A 22,156-nucleotide genomic window follows, 5' to 3' on the forward strand; every position below is an offset into this window, starting at 1 on the left:
AAGAATAAAAGGGTAGCAGGAGAGGTTAAAGTAAATAGGTGAGATGATGCAGTGTATAGCTTCAATTAAACAAAGGTAAAAACGGAAAAGGAATTAGGTGCTTAGTATTATCCTCAAATACAAAGTAGCCTTGGTTCTGGTGAGTTGAATACAAAGTAGTCAATGACTTTCATTAGCCAAATAGGAAAGTTAACCTTGATCCAATTGAACAGAAATCATAAAGGTCAGTCAGTAGCTAATAATAAAAAAATACAGTCTAGTGATAAGAGAGGCAAGGAAAAACCTCAACCTGAAAGGTAAACTTGATAATTACCATGTGAGAGGATAGTTGATTTTCATTTTTCCTGCAAAGAAGAATATTAAAATGAATACTCCCATAAAGTATTTTGCTTTTTAAAATGTGTTTAGCAAACCAAAGGACATCCTGGAGAAAGCCCTCAGCTTACCAAGGTAATGTCAGTAGAGAAGTTTGGCATCAGCTACATGCTGTGGTATTTGAAAACAAATACTGTTGCCTGAACTGTATGTAGAGACGATAAACAGTGAGAAATCTGTAAAGCCAGAGGAAAGACCAGGACTTCAGAAGTTAACAAGTTGAGAGGCAGAAGGTATCAGAAGTCTGTGTCACAAAGTACAGTATACACACAGCTCTCCAAGTGTGGTGGCACACACAAGTAATACCAGCATTCAAGAAGCTGAAGCAGGAAGACTGTAAGTTCAAGGCAAGCCTAAGCTACATGGGAAGCCCACATCTCAAGTAAACAAATAAGAGCAACATAGATGATGAGTTAAATATGAGCAGCATCGAGAAGTAGCAATGCCTCAATGAATAAGCGAAATGAAAATTACCTTTTAAACACATTAGGAGAACACACATTTTCCTTAGTTGTCAGAAGTGTGTTAAGTGATAAGAAGTACAATCATATTTGATAATAGTGCAGTCCTGCAGGTTTTTATTAGCAGAAAGGAAGAAGATAAAAATACAAGTTATGACAGCCAGTGACATAAATGATGCTTCTTGAAAAGAGGGATGACCTCCTGTGTCAATACAGGGCAGGAGATTCAATGGAAAGGGAGAATATCTGAGTACCAACAGGAGTTTTCCACACTATCGAGAGAAAAAGAAAGAAGAGCTAGAGCAAGGTCTTCCAGCCCAGCCAATCTATCTCAACCTTGACATTTTGGGTTGAGTACTTCTTTGTATAGAGGGCATGTCCTAGGAATTGTAGGATACTAAATCATCATCTATGGTATATACTAGTAACACTGTCTCCAAACTCTAAACTCTAAAAATGTCTCCAGAAATTATTAACCGTTTCTTGGGAATTAAAACTGTCTTACGCTGAGAACTGCTGGTCTAAAAGGGGGTGGGGCAGGGGATAAACTTATAGAGATAGAGGGTATACTTATCCGTAACACAGTTATTTGGGTTTGATGAAGCCGAAAATAAAATAATATCAGCAACTATCATGGTGTGGTGGGTCAAAACTGCGCACCCCCGCATATCCATCTCCAGCATTCGAACATTTGTGGCACTGTTTAGGGAGTTTCCAGAGGTTTCCTTGATTGAGGAAGTCACAGGGGATGATCACTTTTAGAAAGTGAAAACCGTGAGCCACTTAGAGTTGACTCTCCTGCTTTCTGCTTGCACTGGAAGATGTGAGCGCCCAGATCCATGCTTCAGACTACATGCATGCTGCTTGTAGCCATGCCTCCCTGCCAGGAAGGACCTTACATTCCTAGAACCAAAAGCCCAAATAAACACTTTATTCTGTAAGGTACCTCTGTCATGGCAAAAGAAAAGTAACTAATATACATGGATTTTGAAGAATGGAAAAATAGGACTTTAATAAAAATTTTTATCTGCTTAATTCCTAGCCCTTTAATCATGTTTATCCTTCTCTTTCAAGTATGGTAAAAAGTTCTATGAGAAGATCCAACATGGAAACTTACCTCATTAACATTAGTGAGTAAGTGTCAAATTACCATAGGGCTCCCATAAAAATGCATAAATATTATGTCTCATTAATTTTTTTAATAGTGATCATAAGTGTGAAATAGCTTGACTGCAGGCTCTAGGCATACAGTGAACCACTCATGATATAATTTACCTATTATAGTTTTTAAAATTAAAGGCACTCTTTTTCTCTTGGTAGGGAAGATGCTTAAAGCTGAGGCAAATAGAACCCCAACTACATGATGCACTCTCATATTATTTGCCGTTTCAGTCCACAGTTGAGGTCCCTAGTAGTAGGCACACAGCAATGCGAAAATAGTTTGTCACAACACTTTCTGCAGACTAATTTAAAAAAGATTGCAGTTGGCTGACTATGCCACACTTTTATAGCAGCCAATCTTTAGGCAAAGCAGACACAGGAAACAGCAGGACAAGGTAGGTGGTTCTTGGCACTTCCCTAATCAAGAAACAATGCATATCATGTACTTGTGTAACAGGAGACAGCATTAGTTTTCCAAAGCAGTTTTGCCTCACACAGAAGTTCACAAACAAACAGAGAATGGGGAAGGGAGGGAAGAGCAAAGAATGCAATAGCACTTGCTGTGTAATCTGTTGTATTCTGTTAGAAAGCACAAACGTACAAATGCGGAGAATGAAAGGTGATGTGTCACCATCAGTGAGAGGAGTAGAGCCCAGCAAGCCTTGGGGTGAGCCAGAAATTATGTAATAAAGGTCAAACTACCCAAACTGCTATTTTTAAGGACTGTGTAGCCTTAAAATCCACAGCCACTTCCCTTCTGTGCCCACGGGGCTTTTGTAAATGGGCACATATTTTTTCCACTATTTCATGGCAGCAATTCAAAGAATTTTAACTTGGGATATTTCGGTTACATTGAAACAAACAGTCCCTGAACTCTGTCTTCTAAACTATACATAAGCATGCTGCAAATATAGGATAGGTCTACATTACCAGTCCACAGGACTATTAGGTCTTCTGGTTAATTTACAGCAACCCTGAGGTTTAGGCACTTAGGCAGTATACAAAATGGTGGGTTAAAACAGATTTTTATAATCACATTGTTCCTAAATGCCAAGTTCACTGTTGCAGATTCTCAGGCAAGTCACTTAGCTGCTCTGAGCCTTTCTTGTTATCAACAAACTAATGTCTGTCAGGATAAAATGTGTTAATATTCAGAGGGAGACAATCCACCATCAATCCTAGAGCATCCTTGTACATTATTGCTAGGTATGTCAAGACTGAAAGGTGCTGCTACATTTTTACAGGCTATTTCCTAGGGCTTTGTTTGTAACAAGTGACTTTCAGACGGAGTAACAGCTCCTAATCTTAGCAAAGACCAGGCTGTGTGCTTGTCACTATTAACGTGACAAATACCTCAAGCTCAGTGTTCCCTTGCTGTAGCACAACCAAGTACCTCTACCAATCAGCCAAGTCTACCCTGTAGAACTTAAGATTATGGTGAACCTGAGTATTGTGCTGACATATTGCTACTCTTCCAATGACAGTATTCTTTGTCTCTTACTTAGAAGTCCTAGGTAACCTGCATCATCTGTGAAATAGGAACAGTGGGTAGACAGTATAAAACCCACACTTTATATGATTCTTAAATATTGATTTTTAATTGTATGCATGGGATGGTATGTGCACATGAGTACAAGTGGTCAAAGAGGCCATAAGAAGGCACTGAATGTCAGGACAGTCCTTGGCAAAGTTCAGTGCTCCTAACTGACACATCATTTCCCCAGTCTGTTTTGTATGGTTCTTCACAAATGCATGCTAGAAGCCCAGAAAAGCAATCAGACTTATGACATTGAGTATCCCTGAATTATCATTAGGTAGCCTGAGTATTTGGTTATTGAAACACAAAAATGGCTCAATGATTAGAATGACCTAGAACGAAGCAAATACTCTCTAGAGGAAAACACATGGATTGAAACAGTGTTGCTACAGTGTTCACTGGACTAGAATAACTCAGATTCCAGAGACAAAACTATAAAGTCAGCTAGGATATTCAGTTTTTAATAATCAGCCATAAATGATTTATCATAATTTCCACTTTTATTCTAACTGAAATATAGATGTCATGTATTTGTGTTAAGGCAGACTCATTACAACTCTAAATAATCATTGACCCTTAATAAGTAGCAGCTGAATGATACCCATGCAGATCATCTATTTCTATCCCTTTGTTGTATAGGATAAACTGACAGCTAGAAGAATAAATAAATGATGTGCCCACAAATATATTTTCATGTTAGTTCATTTCTAGGAAATCTCCTCAAATACCCAAAAACAAGGTTTTTTTTAAATACTAGAATGCCATATATATCCTACTTAACTCACAGATCCTTAAAAACTCATACCAGTGTGTTAAAATTAAAAAAAATGTGCAGTTTCTACTAGTTCCTGAAACATGGTTGGTGACAAGTATGAATGAAAAATACTATTACAAAAATATGTGACATAGTCAACAACTGATTTAATATTTAATGATAATTTTTCTACATTGATATTCTTCAAAAAACAACTAATAAACATGACCAGGAATATGATCCCTTCAGCATTCGAAACATTCAAATGACAACTGATTCTGTTAAGGAAAGGAAGGAGTTAAAAGCCATGTAATTCAATAGCATACCTTGATCCATAATTAGCTAGAACCAAACTGGAAGGACAAGTATAGAAAACTGGACTTATAGCCATGTACAATCCCTACATTCAGTTATAACTGAAACCTCATTTCATTTGAGACACGGCTACTTAAAATGTGGGATGTAGTCTCAGGACAACTTGCCTTATAGAAATGGATGGCTTGGATCTCACAAAAATTCACAAGAGCATCTGAAAATAGTTTCATAGAGCAAGGATAGGCTGTATCTTGTAAGTGTAAGAATTTAGAGAGCATAGAACATAGGTACACACTGCTTTAGTAAAGCAAATACATGAAAAATCTGAACCACACAAGCACAACATGGAGAAAATCCAGGCCCTTTTTTGGCATAGTAAATTTGTTCTCCAATTTAAAGACCACTAGCTATTCACCAAAGCGGGGCGGGGTGTAAGCTACTGTAGTACCAATGACAATCTGTGAGGGCAACCTAAGGAAGGTTATATTCAATCACAAATGTGTTTTATACACACTGACTCTTCTAGAAAACATTGATTTCATAATGGAAGGTACCAGACTGCAGAGCATATTATGAGAAGCCATGTCTCTGCCAAACCCATCTTAACATTCTGTTTGTTCTCGCCTTGTATCACGGCTGATGTAAATGAAAATACATTCAAGTTATAGTACAAACCTCAGAAAAGTACAGTCTTATCCATATGATCCGTGACTATGTAAAGCTCCTTGAAAAAAACAATGTCAAGAAATTCACTGGAAGGACTACAGAAAGAGCAGAGCCTTAGTTGAACCTTGAGCCTAGGTCCTCAATAACATGGCCATCCACATTTGGGATTCTAGAATTCAAAATCAAACGTAGTCAGGTATAGGGCATTACATTGCATACATATAAATGTAACATTATGATCAAAATGAATGACAAATGAAATATACCTATTCAAAAGGCTAGAGAGATGGCTCAACAGTTAAGACAACTTACTAGTCTTCCAAGAGACCCAAGTTTGGTTCTTAGCACCACAACTGGCAGCTTACAATGCCTATATTCCATCCCCAGGGATCCAACACACTCATGAGCACATACAAACATAAAAACTTGTATAACTAAAACTAATATATAATAAAAAAAACTATTCTAAATGAGTCATTCAATCATGCCCCTCTGCTTTCTGAAAGTACTACAGAGATAAACATGAAATGCATCACCTAACCTATATAAGAAGTTTGTGTGAAGTACAAAAATACTCCAGAAAGACAGAGCCTTGTTATCTGCATATGTTGGCAAATGGTGTGATCTCCATAGTCTTATACCCTTGTGTAAGACCCAACACACATAATGACATTGCTCTATTATACAATACATGTTATTAAAGGTCAAGATATAAATGCAAAATGTCTTGCTATCTGCAATATAGAACCTTCCTCAATAGCCCAAGCTAGCTTAATATGCTATTAAACATTTCAGATTTTACCAGTGATTAATTTCAAAGCACATAAAACAACACATCCATATCTTTCTTTCCCTTAAGCAAAACAAAAGGAGAAAATGCTAGCTGTCTATGGAGCCCCAACAATTATCACTCAATTATGTGTTTAGAGGAAAATCACCCACTTGACTGGATCAGCAACTGTTCATTCAAGAAGGTTACGAGGAAACCCAGATTACTAGACAAAACTTATTTAGGCCTACAAAGTTAGAAAAATTATAAACTCATTGCTTTTCAGCACTATAACAGCACTAAACTGGTATCTAAAGAGTACTGGCTACAATATTTCTTAAAACAATTTGTAGGGAAACTAGGCAAGTTGATTTCTCATGTTTATTGAGTCCACCCATCTGCAACTCCATCAACCTCCTTAATAGAACCAGGTTTGCAAGTATAACTCCTAATATCTAAGTAAAAAGATGCTAATTCAGAGTATCTGGCAAAGGTTCACTGACCCAGTCAACTAGATACACTTCTAGAGTATATCAGTATGGCTAAATATCAAAGAAAGCTATCTGAAGTGCCAAATTGGCATGTATTTGGGGATGCATACTTTTGTTGTTGTTGTTGTGGTGGTGGTGGTGGTGGTGGTGATGGTGGTAGTGGTGGTGGTGGTGGTGGTGGGTGCATGTAAGGGTTCTACGCATATTTTATATCCATAGAATTCAAGAATATTCTCCTATTTGCCCAACTATCTATAGCATTTCTCTAGCAGGAAAAATTTTCTATATAAACTTCACTTCACGAATTACAAAATGAAGAAAGTGAAGTCAGAAATCTAAATTTAGTCTATTTTCTATGGTACAGAGTATCTATTCCAAACAGGTTACCCACACTTGTACAGATACCTCTCATAGATACTTTTACAGAATAACAGACAAATGTGAAATTAACTTAGATAAAAAATTTATGTGAAGTAACTTTAAACATGGTTTTGACATTATTTAAAGGTATATTTCTTTGAGGAGTTTGGTGTCCTATACATTAATTACACACACATTAGATTAAAATCAAATTATTTTGGGAATAGTTGATTATGGGTTGAACATTAGATGATACCAAGAAATGTATTAGTTTTTAAAGATGTGGCAGTAATATAGCAATTGCTTTTAAGAAGTCAGTAATTTTTAGAAATGCACACTGAAGTCTGTACATGTAAACTAACATATTATCTGAAGTGTCAGCTAAAGTTCTGTATTCTCCTATTTGGAAAGGGAAAAACCAAGTCAGAGAAGATAAATTCTGAAATTTTGTAGAAGTGCTCTATCTGGGCAATAATCAAGTGGTAGTTCATCATGGCATAGTATCTGTTTAGTATTTTTGAAATGTTTTAAACACTTCAATTAAACTTACCTTTCTCCTGATAGAGACCAATTAATTATGGGTACATTGAAAAATTCCTCAAAATTTTGAACAGACACTTATCAAAACATGTCTATAGGCAACTAATACAAGGGATAGCTTTTTAAAGAAGAGTTGTGGGCTGAGGAGGTAGCTCAGGTGATATAATGTTCACCTACCATGCATGAAGCCATAGGCTTAATCCCCAATGCCCCAGGAATGAGCATGGCAGTAATTCCATTCAAGAGGCAGAGGCAGAAGGATCAGAAATTCAGGGTTACCCTCAACTACATAGAAAGTTTGTGGTCAGCTTGAGCTATATATACTCATTCAAAATAAAGGACTGTAATCAACACCCTGATTCCTCAGGTAAGCACCAGAATTACTAGTGACTGAGTCAATGGCCATTTCTGAATGAGACTAATTTCTTCTTAGTTCTGTGTTGAGTCCATATCAATTAGAAGTGTCTCACTTATGAAATGCACCACTTTGTGAAGTATGAATGATAGAAATGGGTGTCTAATTTACTAATCTATTTTGGGGAGTAATGTAGTAGTGCCCTCTTTCCAGAGCAGTTGAATAAAATCTTCACTAAACAAAAAATGGTGCAAATGGCAATGAGTTAAAAGTTGTGTTTTCTTTTTTTTTTTTTTTCTACATTCTTTCGCAAGGAAGGCATTAATATCTTCTTCCCCAGGCCACCTCACATGAAAATATCCAGATTCACTTAAGGTTCTCTTTAATAAAACTATGGTCAAAGTGTATCATTTGATAGTAAATCAGATTCAGCATGTTCAGGTAAGAAGTTTCAAACCACAGAGAATACATGTCTTTATATTCACGAAGTTCACAATAAACAACCGTATGAAAACATATATCAGTCTTTACGTGGACCAATTGTGAGCTGTCGTACAAAGTGAGTATCGCCAGTATGTGGCCAAGTTAGGTTGCAAGATTACAGCAATGCTTTTATGTCACTTAAGCATCATCCTTGCCTTTTCTGTCTTCAGAAAAAGAAAATGTAATACATACCACAAATCTGGCAGAAGGAACTTGGAGTGAGGGAAATTTGGGCCTTCACTAATAACCATTTCGGTGCTACGGCTATCTAGTATTATATTCATCAGATATGCTGATTCATATAAATTTAGCATACATTATTATATACTCTTTTCAGAGCATCTTGGTTTTTATAGTCTGTTTGAGATCAGGTTAGAAATGAGTAAGATTTCACTTCTGTGACATGTTGTTACTGGCAAAGTTCTTAGTACTTCCAGTGAAATCTAAGAGGATTATAATTATAAATTGTTCAGAAGGAACAAAAGAAATGAGAGATTGAATAACTTTTTACTTTTAAGAGTCCCTGAAGCATAATGACTCAGTGCTATAGATAACTTCTACAATAGAGATGATAGCTTTTAAACTTCTTTCTAAGTCAGTCCCCATAACACCTGAATGACTCAGTTTCCTTATTTGTACAACATCACTAAGCTCCCTGACAAGACAGAATGTCATACCTACTAAATTTTTTTAACAAAAATTTTAAATGCCTGAAATTGATCAATTCAAAGAAAATGGTAGACATGTTCTTTAAAAATTTAGAGTGTGGGCTGGAGAGATGGCTCAGTGGTTAAAAGTACTTATTGTTCTTGCAAGGTCCTCAGTTCCTAGAACCCACATGATGACTTAAAATAACCGTAAGAAACTCCAGTTGCAAAGGATTTAATGCTCTCTTCTGACATGTACTCATATCGGACACACACATGATGCACACGCATACATGCAAGCAAAAAACATTCACACACATAAAATAAATGAATCTAAAATTAAATAGTAGTAGAAAATAGAGTGAACAAAAGTTAAGCTCACATCTACAATCACTCTAGATAAAAAGCTCATTAGTAAAAGGACTGACAGAATATGTAATGCTTCAAAAACAAAGGGAATTGGGGAAGAGAACAAGGAATCAATTAAAACACACCCGATTATAGCATTTTGTATAATAAAAATCTTAGGGATTTCAAATTGCAAAACAGACATGAAATTCAACAACCACAAACACATTTTTTTCTAAAAATGGGGATTGACCTCAGGTCATTATCAATTCAGGCAAGCACTCTACCATGGAACTATGCCCCAATTCTATAATCACATTTAATTCAGGCAATAGTACAGACTAACAGTAATATATTTTTTTCTGTAACTTTATACAATTTCCTAAATGTGTTCTTAATGTTTACTGTATTTTATCTAAGCCATCTTGTCTGACAGTATGTTTTTTAGTTCCAGCTACTGAAGAACCTGTGACAGGAGGATCACCTGAGGTTAGGAGTTAAAAGATAACCTGGGCAACAAGGTTATAAGACCATGTCTCAAAAATCAAACAAGCAATGTAGGAAGGAAGCCATATCTCCTTCCAGAAATTAATTAAAGTGCTCAATTTTCTTGTATTAATGCTCATCAGAGATCACAAACAAATAAAAGACAGAAAGGACATTGGAACCCAGAGCTTTTAACTCTACAGTCCATATTGACTTGAGATTAATCTGAAGCCTCCATGTAATGACAGCAATCTGTTACTTGGCTCACTCGTGTCAGTACCATCTCACAGCATGGGAGTTCTGGCTCTGACATCAGAAGAATCTAAACAAACAAGAAAGGGAGGGGAGTTTCTCATGACCCTTGAAGAGGTTGTTTGAAATTCTAACTCAGAGAACAGACAGAGGAACCAGGCATGCAGGCTCAGGCCATAATCCATATGTGTAGGATGTGGAGGGAGACAGCATCTAGTATTGACCAGTCTCAGGAGATACATAGTGAATTTAAAATCAGACAAGGGTCTCAAAAAACCCAAAGACATATAGAAGAATAAACAGGAAAGTTCACCTGATACTAAGTACATGTACATACTAACAAAATATATAGCACGTAAATAATAACAATTTTGGTTTGGGGATGTTGCTCTTTTGGTAGAGTGCTTGCCTATAACATACGAAATCCTAGGTTCAGTCCTCAGCATCACATAAACCAGATACAGCATACAAGCATATAATCTCAGCATGTGAAGTAGAGGTAGAAGGATAAGAAGTTCAAGATCACCTTGAACTAAATAAGGAGTTCAAGGCCAGCCTGGAATAAATGAAACCACATCTCAAAAAGAAAAGAACTACATGTTTGTTTGTTTGTTTGCTTGTTTGTTTGTTTGTTTGTTTTAAGTCTCTTCAACAAAGCAAATCCCAAGATACCTGACCTTTAGAGACAAATATCCCTAGCTATTTATCATTGACTGGTTTATAAGAATAAACATAAAGAGGAGCTATGCCCAGAAACACTTCAAAATCTTTGGAAAGCAAATTGGTACATAACATTGAAATTCATGACAGCTAAATGTTCAGAAGACGTTCAGCCCTCAGTAAGGTGAAACAACCAATGAAGGTTTAAAGCAGTAGTTTTCAACCTGTGGGTCATACAACCCCTTTGGGTTCAACTAACCCTTTCACAGGAGTCAAAACTCAGATTATCCTACATATCAGATATTCATATTATAACTCATAACAGTAGCAAAATTATACTTACAAAGTAGCAATGAAAATAATTTTATAGTTGGGGTTCACCACAATGTGGGAAACTGTATTAAAGAATCGCAGCATTAGGAAAGTTGAGAACCACTGGCTTAAAGGAAGCAACAGAGCACTGAGGTAGGAGCTGGGCTATGACAGCTATGGGATTCATTAAAAGCAAACAAGGAAGATACTTCTGATTTGGTGAGAATACTGAGAGCCATGTTGGGAAGGAGAGGAAATGGAAATGACAGGGATAAAGAAATTTGGATGTCTGGATTACATGAGCACCAACTGGAATCCAGGACTCTAAGTAGCAAACTCCATGTCAGTCTGCTCCTCCTGACTGGCCTTCCTCCTCCATTCCAACATCCCTTTACAGGAAATTCTCCATTGTTTTTAATTTTTTTGAAAGACTTATTTAATCAAGTAACTCCCTCTTTTTAATCTCTTCAACAACTTATGCTGACTTTCAGGGGGAAAGTGGATATTCCAACACAACACACAAAGATCTACTATGACCACAGCCCATCCCTTTATGGCCAGGTCCACTAAAAAAATGTAACATTTTGTTCCTGCTGCTTTTTGTTTTAGTCATTAGTCTCTAGTTGAACATTCATTATTAGCGTATTTCTACCCTACCTACATTTGTATATGTTGCCATTTTGATCTAGAATGCCTTTCCCTCCTTCTCTTCAAACAAAACACTATTCAAACCTTGGTGCACAGGTCTTCTACTATAAGCCTTTCTTTACCTCATCCAAGAATCTATTTGGTGCTGGACAGAGGCTTCAGCAAGTAAGAGCATGGCCACTCTTTCAGAGAATACAGGTTTGACTCTCAGCACGCATACAGTAGCACACAAATGTCTATAACTCCAGTTCCCAGGAGTGGGAAACTCTCCTTTGACCTCCATAGGCACCAGGCATACACACAGTGCACACAGTGCACAGACATACCTATAGGTAAAACACCATACACACAAAACAAAATAAATACATTAAAAAATAAATTAAAAATAAAAATAAATTTAAAAATCTACTTTAGCTGGTAGCACACACCTTAAATTCCAGCACTCAGGAGTCGAGGCAGGAAGATCTTAGAGTGTGAGGCCAGCCTGGTCCACAGAGTGACTTCCAGGACAGCCTGAGCTACACAGAGAAAATCTGTCTCAAAAAAAAAAAAAAAAAAAAACACACACACACACACAAAAAGTCAAAACCCAATTTGACTTAAATCCCTCTCTGGGGCATTTTGTAACACTCTTATATAATTAACTCTCCTTCTCTGCTTCACTAGACTAGAAAGATTTTTTTTGAGACAAGATCACACCATGTAGCCCAGGCTAGCCTCAAATGAGGAATGTTCCTATTTGAAGAGTGCTGGGGATACAGGTATGCACCATTATACCTGGCCTGACTATGAGCAGCTTCGTTTCACTGAACTTGGAAGTTATAAACATGGTAAACATGGTATGTACATAAAATCATTAGGGTCAGAATTTCTTTACCTAAAATAAAACCATAAATCATCCAATTGTAAAAAAAATGGCCAAATAGTCAGTTATATAATAACCAGAAGATTCATGTGCTATTATAGTTATTAGCTTAATTTCAGTGACTTAAAAAAGCAACAGCTTCAGAAATTATATAGAAAAAAAATCAAAAAGCATCAAATGTTAAGCTGCTCTATATCCAGCGTCTTATGATAGAAGATCAAGATATTAGCTCCACTTTAACAATGCCCCCCCTTGCTCTTGTTCTCTTGTCTAGCTCTGTTATCTAGTCCCACTCCGTGTGTGTGTGTGTGTGTGTGTGTGTGTGTGTGTGTGTGTGTGTGTGTGTGTGTGTTTCCATGTAATATGCATACTTATAGAAGCCAGAAGTCAATCTTGGGGTCATTCATCACAAGGGACTTTATTTTTTTAAAATCTGTTTCAAAGGATTCTGGGACCCCTTTGCTTAGACAAGGCTGTCTAGCCTGTATCTCCCCGGGGATCTGCCTGTCTCTTCCTACCTACATCACTGTGATTACAAATGTGTACAGCCAGGACAGGCTTTATACTAGATTTCTGGGCCTCAAACTCAGTTCCTCATATTTGCATGAAAGCAATTTATCAGCTGAACACTCTCTCTCTCTATCACTAACACTGGATTCTCTTAATGGTTAACCCCTAACAATACAATAACCCAGACAAATAACTTGTATTGCCATATGGCTGTTTTATAATCACAAGCAACTCCTTTATATGCATTCCAAATTTGGAATGATCATAGTGAAACATAATACATAGCATTAATAGTTTTAAAATTCAATCTAAGGGGGCTGGAGAGACGACTCAGTAATTAATATCACTGACTGGTCTTCCAGAAGTCCTGAGTTCAATTCCCAGCAACCACATAGTAGCTCACAACCATCTGTAATGGGATCTGATGCCCTCTTCTGGTGTGTCTGAAGACAGTGACAGTGTCCTCACATACATGAAATAAATAAATAAATCTTGCAAAAAGGTCTTAGCATACGGTAAAACTTTAAGAATCCTGGTAAGCTCTTTAGAAAAATAGTTTACTTAAATTTATTGTTTGATCAAACTGATTGCCTTAAAATGAGCCATATTCAATTCCTGTTTTTATTAGCTGTGACACATTGGCTTCTAGAAATCTTATAAAGATCAAGTTATACTTGAGTAGAAAAAAAGAAAATTCATGTTGGTATTATGCTCTGAGTTACAATACTTCGTTGTATCAAGCTATATTCACTACGGAACAGTGACGTTAGTTAGCTTGGAACTGAAAGTGATACTATCTCATAATCACCTAGTTACCTTGTCAAATCCAGTAAAACATAAAAGAAATAGGGCAAACAGCCAAAGAGTAGATGTTATTACTAATACAGAAAAATGCTTTTCCTTTAGTATACTGAAAACTAAGAGGTTCTTGCTAGATGTATAAACTTGTTTATGGAAACTATTCCTTAGCTTTTAGGTTTAAGCTTTTTATTACAGTTTATACTGGGCCGAGGGGGGGGGCAGAAGTAGGCTCACTCTTTTACCACAAACTAGTACATTTCAAAGTCACACCAAAGCTTTGACTGCTTGGCTGGGCATCGTGACTCATGCAATCAGGAAGTTCCCGTAGGATCTTTGTGAGTTCAAGGTTATCGTGGTCTACATAGCATGTTCCAGAACAGGCAGGACTTCATAGAAATACCCTATCTCAAAAAGGGAAAAAAAAAACTTAAAATACATTCAACTCTAGCAATAAACTCAGAACTGTCTTCTTGAATCCATGAAGGTGCAGGCACACATAACTGTGATAAATATTGCAGATACGTCAAAAAAAAAGCTGTGACTCAGTTTCTTTATTTGTAAATACTTGGGGGAATAGGACACATTAGGCAAGTGATTTCTAGATTTGTCTCAGGTTTTGTACGGAATTGATGAGATTTTAAAGTAGTAATATTACTCTAGCCCAAGTCCTTTCGCACGTAATGGAAGATTTCATATGTCCTAATATTTGAGCCCTGTTTCCCATATGGACAGTCAGTAATAGGAAAGTAAACAGGAGCCAAAAGAGAAGTGCAAGTCCAGACCAAATGGCCAGATGCCACAGGAAATGGTTTGAGTTGCATGTCACAGTCTCACCCTCTCTTCTATTATAATCAAGTTGTTACTTACAACTGAAATTTAGACAAGCAACGCTTGGCTTGTATTTGGGATGTGGAGTAGGATTCTACTGTTCAAAAGGCTCAGGAGAGGCTAAAAAAGTTTGTTAGCTGAATCTGTGCAGGAAACTCATTTCTCCTCCTGCCACTGAAATTAGAAAGTTTACCAAAAGAGGAACCCTTTTAACTGATGAGTTGAAGAAACCCCAGTATTTCCCAACCCAATACCAGGCCCCATCGATTTCTTGCCTCTTGCCAGGAAATGAACTACTACAGGATCACACTGTCAGGACTGTGAGACAAGTATGGGGAACATAACTGCTTTTGAGCACTCTCAACCAAGTGGAAACGCTGTGTTGGGATAGTCGTGGGGGGGGGAGATCGCCCAGCCTCCAACTCCTCCCATGCTCCCCCCAAGTCCCAGACTTCCAAAGAAATGTTTCTTGGGTGAGCACATGGGGGGGGGGAACGCACGCAGGCGCCTCTTCCTTAGATTTCTGGCAAAGTTAAAGGACCTGGGAACTTATGTTGTGCTTGTCTTGGTTTCTGTAGCTACTAATGAGCTCCAATGTGTTCGAAAGGGAGCGGAGGGAGTGTCCCCTGCCTGGGACCCCAAGTGTTAAGAGACTAAACAGCAACTGACAAGAGGTGGGAGGGAAATGGAATCCCGAAAAGAAGGTTCGCGCCCACAAGTTAGACAAACAGCCCTACCCCAGTACTCTAGGACGCGATGCAGGGTGTCCCCAAGTTGGGGTGGGGCCTTTCTCCTCCACAAGCTGACCCGAGGGAAGGCCGGGTTAAGTGGAGAAGGGGTGCTCTTCCGCTCCCACGCCGTCTCTGTTCCCTGAGTTGCGCGGCGAGTGCGCGGTTGCCGCCAGGAGGGGGTGGCCGGGTTCCAGGCGTGTTCCCGGAGCAGGACGATCCGGGACTCTCGGGTCCCCGAGGCCAGCGGGGCTTGCGGGAAGACTTACCAATTTGGGTTTGTTTTTCGTCTCCTCTTCGTTGGCGGCCCGGTTCCCCGTGCCTCGCTTGTTGCTCCGGCCCACGCCGGGTTCCTCGCCGCCGCCGCCGCCGCCTCCAGCTCCCGACGCCGCCGCCCCGGGCTGCTCCATCTTTCCCCGGCCCTGTCACCTGCCGCCTAGAAAGCCCAAGTCTCCTCAAGGGCAAAAACCCCTTGGAGCACTCAGGATGTCCCGCGTCCACGGATGGAAAGGGTTGCCCGCCAAGAGCCGCTCCCAGGCCAACGGGTCTCCCCAAGCTCAGGCAACCCCGACGCAAACCACGCCGGTGCCACCACCACTCAGCGCTGGGGCAAGCCCTGCCCCTAAGCAGCTGCAATCACTGCCGGTCGCCTCTCCGCCCTCGGGCAGTGTTTAGGGTGGAGGAAAAGTAGGTGCCTATCTCTTTAAGACGGCCTCAACACACGTGATTCATCAAAGTGCCCGCTGACGGTCGCCCCAGCCGGCGCTGAAAGCCGTTCCTACTCCTAGTGCTAACCGGCCGGGCTACCGAGCATGCCTGGAGAAAAGACTGGAGCCTACCAGAGGACATTCTACTGTGGTTAAGCACTGATTTCACTTCCTAGTTGTCAAGCACCAAAAGGACGGAACTAGTCTAGACTGACAGGGGGGGTGAGGGGGGAAAAGGAGGAGAGAGAGAGAGAGAGAGAGAGAGAGAGAGAGAGAGAGAGAGAGAGAGAGAGAGAAACCCATTTTAGAGATAGGGAAACTGAGTGAGGAGGATTCTTGTGAGCATTTTACTGGCTGAGCCACCGGTTCCAGCTTTCACTGGTATTGGTCAATGCACCTACCCTAGGCAGAAGGCCCTCAGGGGATGTGCTCTTGCTTCACTCAGTGAGAAGGTTTAATTAGCAAGGCAACTGGCAAAGTGTAGGAAAACCACCACGGGAGTTCTGATTAATAGCCTAGATAAATTGTATGGGCCAAAGTGGAAAGAATGGGTGCCTCTGTTGCTATGTGGCCCAAGAAATATAACGATTGCTTTCTTTGTGGGCTGCTGGTGGTTAAATTCACAGGACTCCTACCCTAGCTTTTTAACCAAAGCAACTATTTACAGTTTATTATTGAATTTAGTACTATCTTCCATTTCCCAAACTAGTTTAGGTTTAAGGTTATGACAAAGAGTACATAAGATGTTGTGTGTTGAAACTTTTTGTAAAAGATAAATCCCTGACAACTGGTGTTTTTGCATAGCTCCAGGGAGCACCATACAGTCTTCACCCAAGGCACTGTATCTATTTCATCCTCAGAAAGTAGATTTTCCCATTGGTGTCCAAAGGACCCTTACAAAGGCAGGGCTTGAACGAACCACCACACCATCACAGAATTAGGGACCAAGTGGCAGCAAAGCCACTTGTAATAGTAACTTAAACACAAAGTCCCTAAACATGTCTATAACCCTGCTAATGACAAAGATAACTTTGGGCTGTGAGGCCTTTTGGCCTTCTCCAACTAAACTTGAAATTATGCTGAAACAAACTTTTATCAGAATGAATGCAGTATGATAAATTTGGCCATCGTGATGATGCACATGACTTGAAAAATAGAGCAAAAGAATTGTAGATATCTCAAAAGACCTCAAGTCCCATGTTTGTCTTTGTCATTGAGTTTCCTTTTAATCCTACAGCCAGGCTGTCTATGTTCTTAAAGTAGCCAAGTATCCAAGGACGGCAGCACAGGAAAGCATGTTTTCAATACAAAAGCAAGAAGCCCATGCTTAACTATGAATTAGATGTACATTTTCAATTTGACTCATTACAAACTTACAAAATTGAATCTAAAGTTCATCCTACCTAAAAAAAAATGTAAAGACAAAATAGGGGTTACAGAAAGATAATGAATGGTATTACCAACACTTACACATGCTTCCTGTAGAAGAAATGTGGATATAGGTCAAAGTAAGGGGCCACCAAGTTTAAACATTTCTCAGTAATCTGTTCAGCAAACATTTCTTTACGCCAAATGGTATAAAAAATGCTGAGTTGTGAGGCTAAAGCTGACCTCATTTCTGGCCCTTAGGCTATTGAAAGAAACAGGATAAAAAAATTGCATCATGGGACAAAATTAGGTGAACAGGAAACTCAAGGAGTACATATGTCAGAAGTTCAAGAGCACCTTCCCTAAGAAGAGAAGGTTTGAGCTGTTAGAAGTCTGCTGAAAGCCTTTAAGTACCAGCAATGTAATATTTACTACAAATGTAGCTTATTGTCATAGAGCACTCAAGCTATTGGGGAAAATATTTAACAAAAATGTATTGACCAATTTCAAAACAAACAGGCACAGAAAGCACTCCAGGCAGGCAAAGGGACTGCCAATAGATCTTGCAAAAACCCTATAATTTCAAAAACAAACTAAGATGAGGGATTGTTGCAAGACAATGCAGCAGTGCATACTGGCAAACTGAGCAAGCAGAAGCAGGCAGATCTCTGTGAATTTGAGTCTAGCCTAGTCTGCATAGCAAGTTCCAGGCTAGCCAAGGTTACATAGTAAGACCTTGTCTCAGATACATACATACATACATACATACATACATACATACATACATACATACATACATAATACATATGAAACACAGTAAATACCAATTCTGGCCATCTTGGACCCTGGCTTAAGTCTTGCAGTTTGTTTTTCAGAATCAGGAATCAGGGTCATTGGTCTCTCTTGGAAACTAACTCACAAGGAAGAAAACAGTAGCCTCAGGCAAGAATATTTTGTCCCTTAACTCTGAACCTAACATTTCACCAACGCTGTCTTAGGGCTGATCTCACTTCACTTACTTTCCTTTAATTTTATTTTCCTTCTAGTCACACACAAATGGGCTTGTGGAGTAAAAAATTGTCTTTTCTCTGGTGTTGAAAAAAGGAGGATACACCCATCAACTAGACTATTAAAAGTATATGTTAGTCCATGTACAGTCTTTGGGTAGTGGCTTAGTCCCTGGAAGCTCTGGTGGCTTGGCATTGTTGTACATATAGGGTCTCGAGCCCCTTCAAGCTCTTCCAGTTCTTTCTCTGATTCCTTCAACGGGGGTCCCATTCTCAGTTCAGTGGTTTAATGATGGCATTCACCTATGTATTTGCTGTATTCTGGCTGTGTCTCTCAGGAGAAATCTACATCCGGCTCCTGTCCACCTGCACTTCTTTGCTCCATCCGTTTTATCTAGTTTGGTGGCTGTATATGTATGGGCCACATGTGGGGCAGGCTCTGAATGGGCGTTCCTTCAACCTCTGTTCTAAATTTTGCCTCCCTATTCCCTCCCAAGGGTATTCTTGTTCCAGTGGAAGGGGAAGCCCTTGGTCCTGCCAAGACTGAACCCCCAGTGAACATGATTGTTGGGGGGAGGGGGATAATGGGGGTAGAATGGGGAGGGGAACACCCATGTAGAAGGGGAGGGCAGGGGTTAGGGGGATGTTGGCCCGGAAACCGGGAATTGGAATAACAATCGAAATGTAAATAAGAAATACTCAAGTTACTAAAGATGAAAAAAAAAAAAAGTATATGTTAGACCCATTGGTTCCCCAGTCTTTCCCTCTAATTTCTCATGAGTGTGGCATCAAGTCCCACATCAGCTATTGGAGGAAAGAAAAATATCGTTCTTCAGGCTGACCTTAAAGACATCCATTTTCTTCATCTAAACAATCTGTCATTCATAGAAAAATTAAAGGAAACATAAATTCAGGAAGAAAATGAGAAAAAATAACGACTCAAGGTTAAAAGGCAAAATATTTGTGTTAATGAATGATTAAAAAAAAAACAAGTATTTGCTTAGCATCTATTAGACTAACATCAAACTAGATGTGGTACAGATTTAAACATGGGGAGAAGAGGTGCCAGACCTTCTGCTGTAATATCATATATATCTTCCTAGAGAACCTCTGAGTGTTTGTTTGTTTAAAAGAGAAACTGCATGCTACAGTACTCCCAGAAAATATAGTTAAATAACACCACTTAAATGCAAAACAACTTGGAAATCAGAGCATTAACCCAACAAAAAATAAACAAAAACCACAAAACCCCAATACCTGTCCTAATAAAAAATACCCTGGTAATTAAAGCTTTGCCGGCATTTGAATGCAGCAAAAGTCATCTCTGTAAAGGCTCCTCCCTGTTATTTGTTCTCTCTAGCATTGAATTTTAGTATATGCTATTATCAGAATTTTAAATTGAAGTGAAGAGTAGTCAACTTTTTAAAAACACATGGTAAAAGGTCTTTCTTCCCAGCTTCACTGAGTGCTCATAACTTTGCCACATCGTTTCATATGGTTGCAAACTTAAAGGTTGAAGCCATTAAACCAGTCGATAGTTATGCTTAAGACAGCATTTTGTGCTGGATTCTTCCCTTTAAAGTTTATATATAACTATGTCTTCTTGTATATGTGCAAGTTAGCTTCTTTTGACTTCTGACTTAAAGTGCTACAAAAATTCATAAACAAATCAATTGGACATTCAGATTCTTTTGACATCATTGTCCAGTTTACTGATAGGTAAAGTACTATTTGTGGTACACAAAACATGTAAGGGAACAACCTATTAAATCTAAGTCTCTGCAATCACTCCACTTAAAATCTACTTGAAAAAAACAAACAAGAGAACAGGGAGTTAAATGCAGTGTCATAGCCCCCACTTTTAATCAGAGCACTTCAGAGGTAGCAGCAAAAAGATTAAGAGCTCAAGGGAAGCACTAGCAACATAGTGAGTTCAAGATCAGCCTAGGGTACATGAAATAATGTGAAAGAGAGGAGGGGTGGGGAGAAACCTAGTATATTGTGCTAGCTAGTTTTATGTAAACTTGATACAAGCTACAGTCAGTTTTGAAGGGAAAAAGTCGAGTGAGAAAAATGCCCCTACCAGAATGACCTATGGCCAAGCCTGTGGTGAATTTTCTTGATTAAAGATTGCTATGAAAAGGTCTAGCTGTCACCACTGGGTTGTTCGTCCTGAGTGCTATAAGAAAGGAAGCTGAGCTAGCCTTGGGGGATCAAGCCAATAAGCAGCACTCTTTCATGACTTCTGCGTCAATTCCTACTTCCGGGTTCCTGCCCTGCCTGACTTCCTACCTATGTCTGGACTATTTCCTGTCCTTTCCTGGCTACTTATGGCTATGTTGTTTCATCCCAGTGAGACACTAAGTCAGGTAGTATATAGACTAAAGTCAAACAATGAGACAAATTAGGCCTAAAATAAATGAAGTTTTCTAAGTGTATTGCTTATGCTGATGAAGTTGAGTCAGAAATCAGACTTGAAAAAGCCAAGCAAAGAAAGTAAGAAGGACAAGACAACATATGGAATGGCCTGGAAATAACATTGAAACAATGATATTTAAAGGCCAGATACTAGGAAAATAAAAACAAGAGTGTTAAGTAATACTGAAAGAGATGTTTACGTTTCCATAGCCTTTTCCTAGTATGCAAACAGATTTCAGTGTAAGACACAATGGTATTCACTGATAAGGATCTTGAACAGGGAAGTTATAAAATGTGTTTGAGGAGCTGTTTCCGAAATGGTACTTGAAATTACTTTGAAAACTGATTTGAAAAATGGTGTTTCTTTTAGTATTAATTTCTTCCTTTAAATAAATAAATAAATAAATAAATAAATAAATAAATAAATAAATAAATAAATTTCTTCCCGGAGCCCTAGAATATGCAGCAGACCAAAATCAAGCTGACCTGTTTGGTTAGTTCGCCACTTGGCTTCTATACTACCCCCTGAGGAAACCCTTTGAGGCACCTCTGCTCTGACTAAAGCTAGATAACATCCTGAGGACTGGAACTAGAGCAGCCCCAGAGGAAATTTAGAAATTGCTCCAAGAACCTTTGAAAAGGAACAAATCATTTTTTACCACATACATTTTATACAGGAAACAAAGGATTGATGGATAAACAACAATTAGCAAAATCCTGCCTCAAGGAAGTAAAAGACAAAAAGTAAGCTGGGAGACATTTCAACAGATGTTTGTCATGAGCAGTCAGAATCAGACCAAGGTATAGAAACTAACGAAAGTAATCATAGCAGGACAGAAGAATTCAGAAGGCCCTGTAGTCACCATGAAAAGTGTGTGTGTGTGTGTGTGTGTGTGTGTGTGTGTGTTTAAGTTGGTTAGAGACAAATTTCAGGAGTTAGTTTTTTCTTTCCACCATGGGATTCAGGGATAGAATTCATGTCCTCTGGTTTGCCTTGCAAATGGTTTTATCCTTTCCTCATGTGTACCCCTCTTTGTAAAGATTTACATAGGACTCTTCCTCCGCTCCTTTTCTCTCTGGATTCTGCTGGAATCTGACCTAGGGTCTTGACATGCAAGTAAATACTCTACCACTCACCTCCATCTCAAACTTAACAGGCAATGTGTTGCATTGTTTGCTTTTTCTTTTATTGAAAATGGATTTTTTTCATATTCTGAGTACAGTTTTTCCTCCCTCGATTCTGCCCAGTGTCTCTCCATTTCCCCTTCCATCCAGATGCACCTCAACTCTGTCATTCGAAAACA

General features: G+C 38.9%; 1 protein-coding gene across 2 annotated transcripts in view; it reads right to left on the reverse strand.

Moving 5' to 3' along the window:
• Positions 1-15,993, reverse strand: part of LOC116888957 (protein diaphanous homolog 2-like) — a 76,632-nt gene extending 60,639 nt beyond the window's left edge. The window contains exon 1 of one of the 2 annotated variants that reach the window (XM_032890184.1): positions 15,622-15,993. In XM_032890184.1, coding sequence (XP_032746075.1) covers positions 15,622-15,762 — 141 coding nt within the window. In that variant the 5' untranslated portion in view covers positions 15,763-15,993. The remainder of the gene's footprint in view (positions 1-15,621) is intronic. The other variant, XM_032890185.1, reaches the window with a different exon arrangement.
• Between the last annotated feature and the right edge of the window lie 6,163 nt (positions 15,994-22,156).

Source organism: Rattus rattus, chromosome X, assembly GCF_011064425.1.
Source record: "Rattus rattus isolate New Zealand chromosome X, Rrattus_CSIRO_v1, whole genome shotgun sequence".
Taxonomy (NCBI): domain Eukaryota; kingdom Metazoa; phylum Chordata; class Mammalia; order Rodentia; family Muridae; genus Rattus; species Rattus rattus.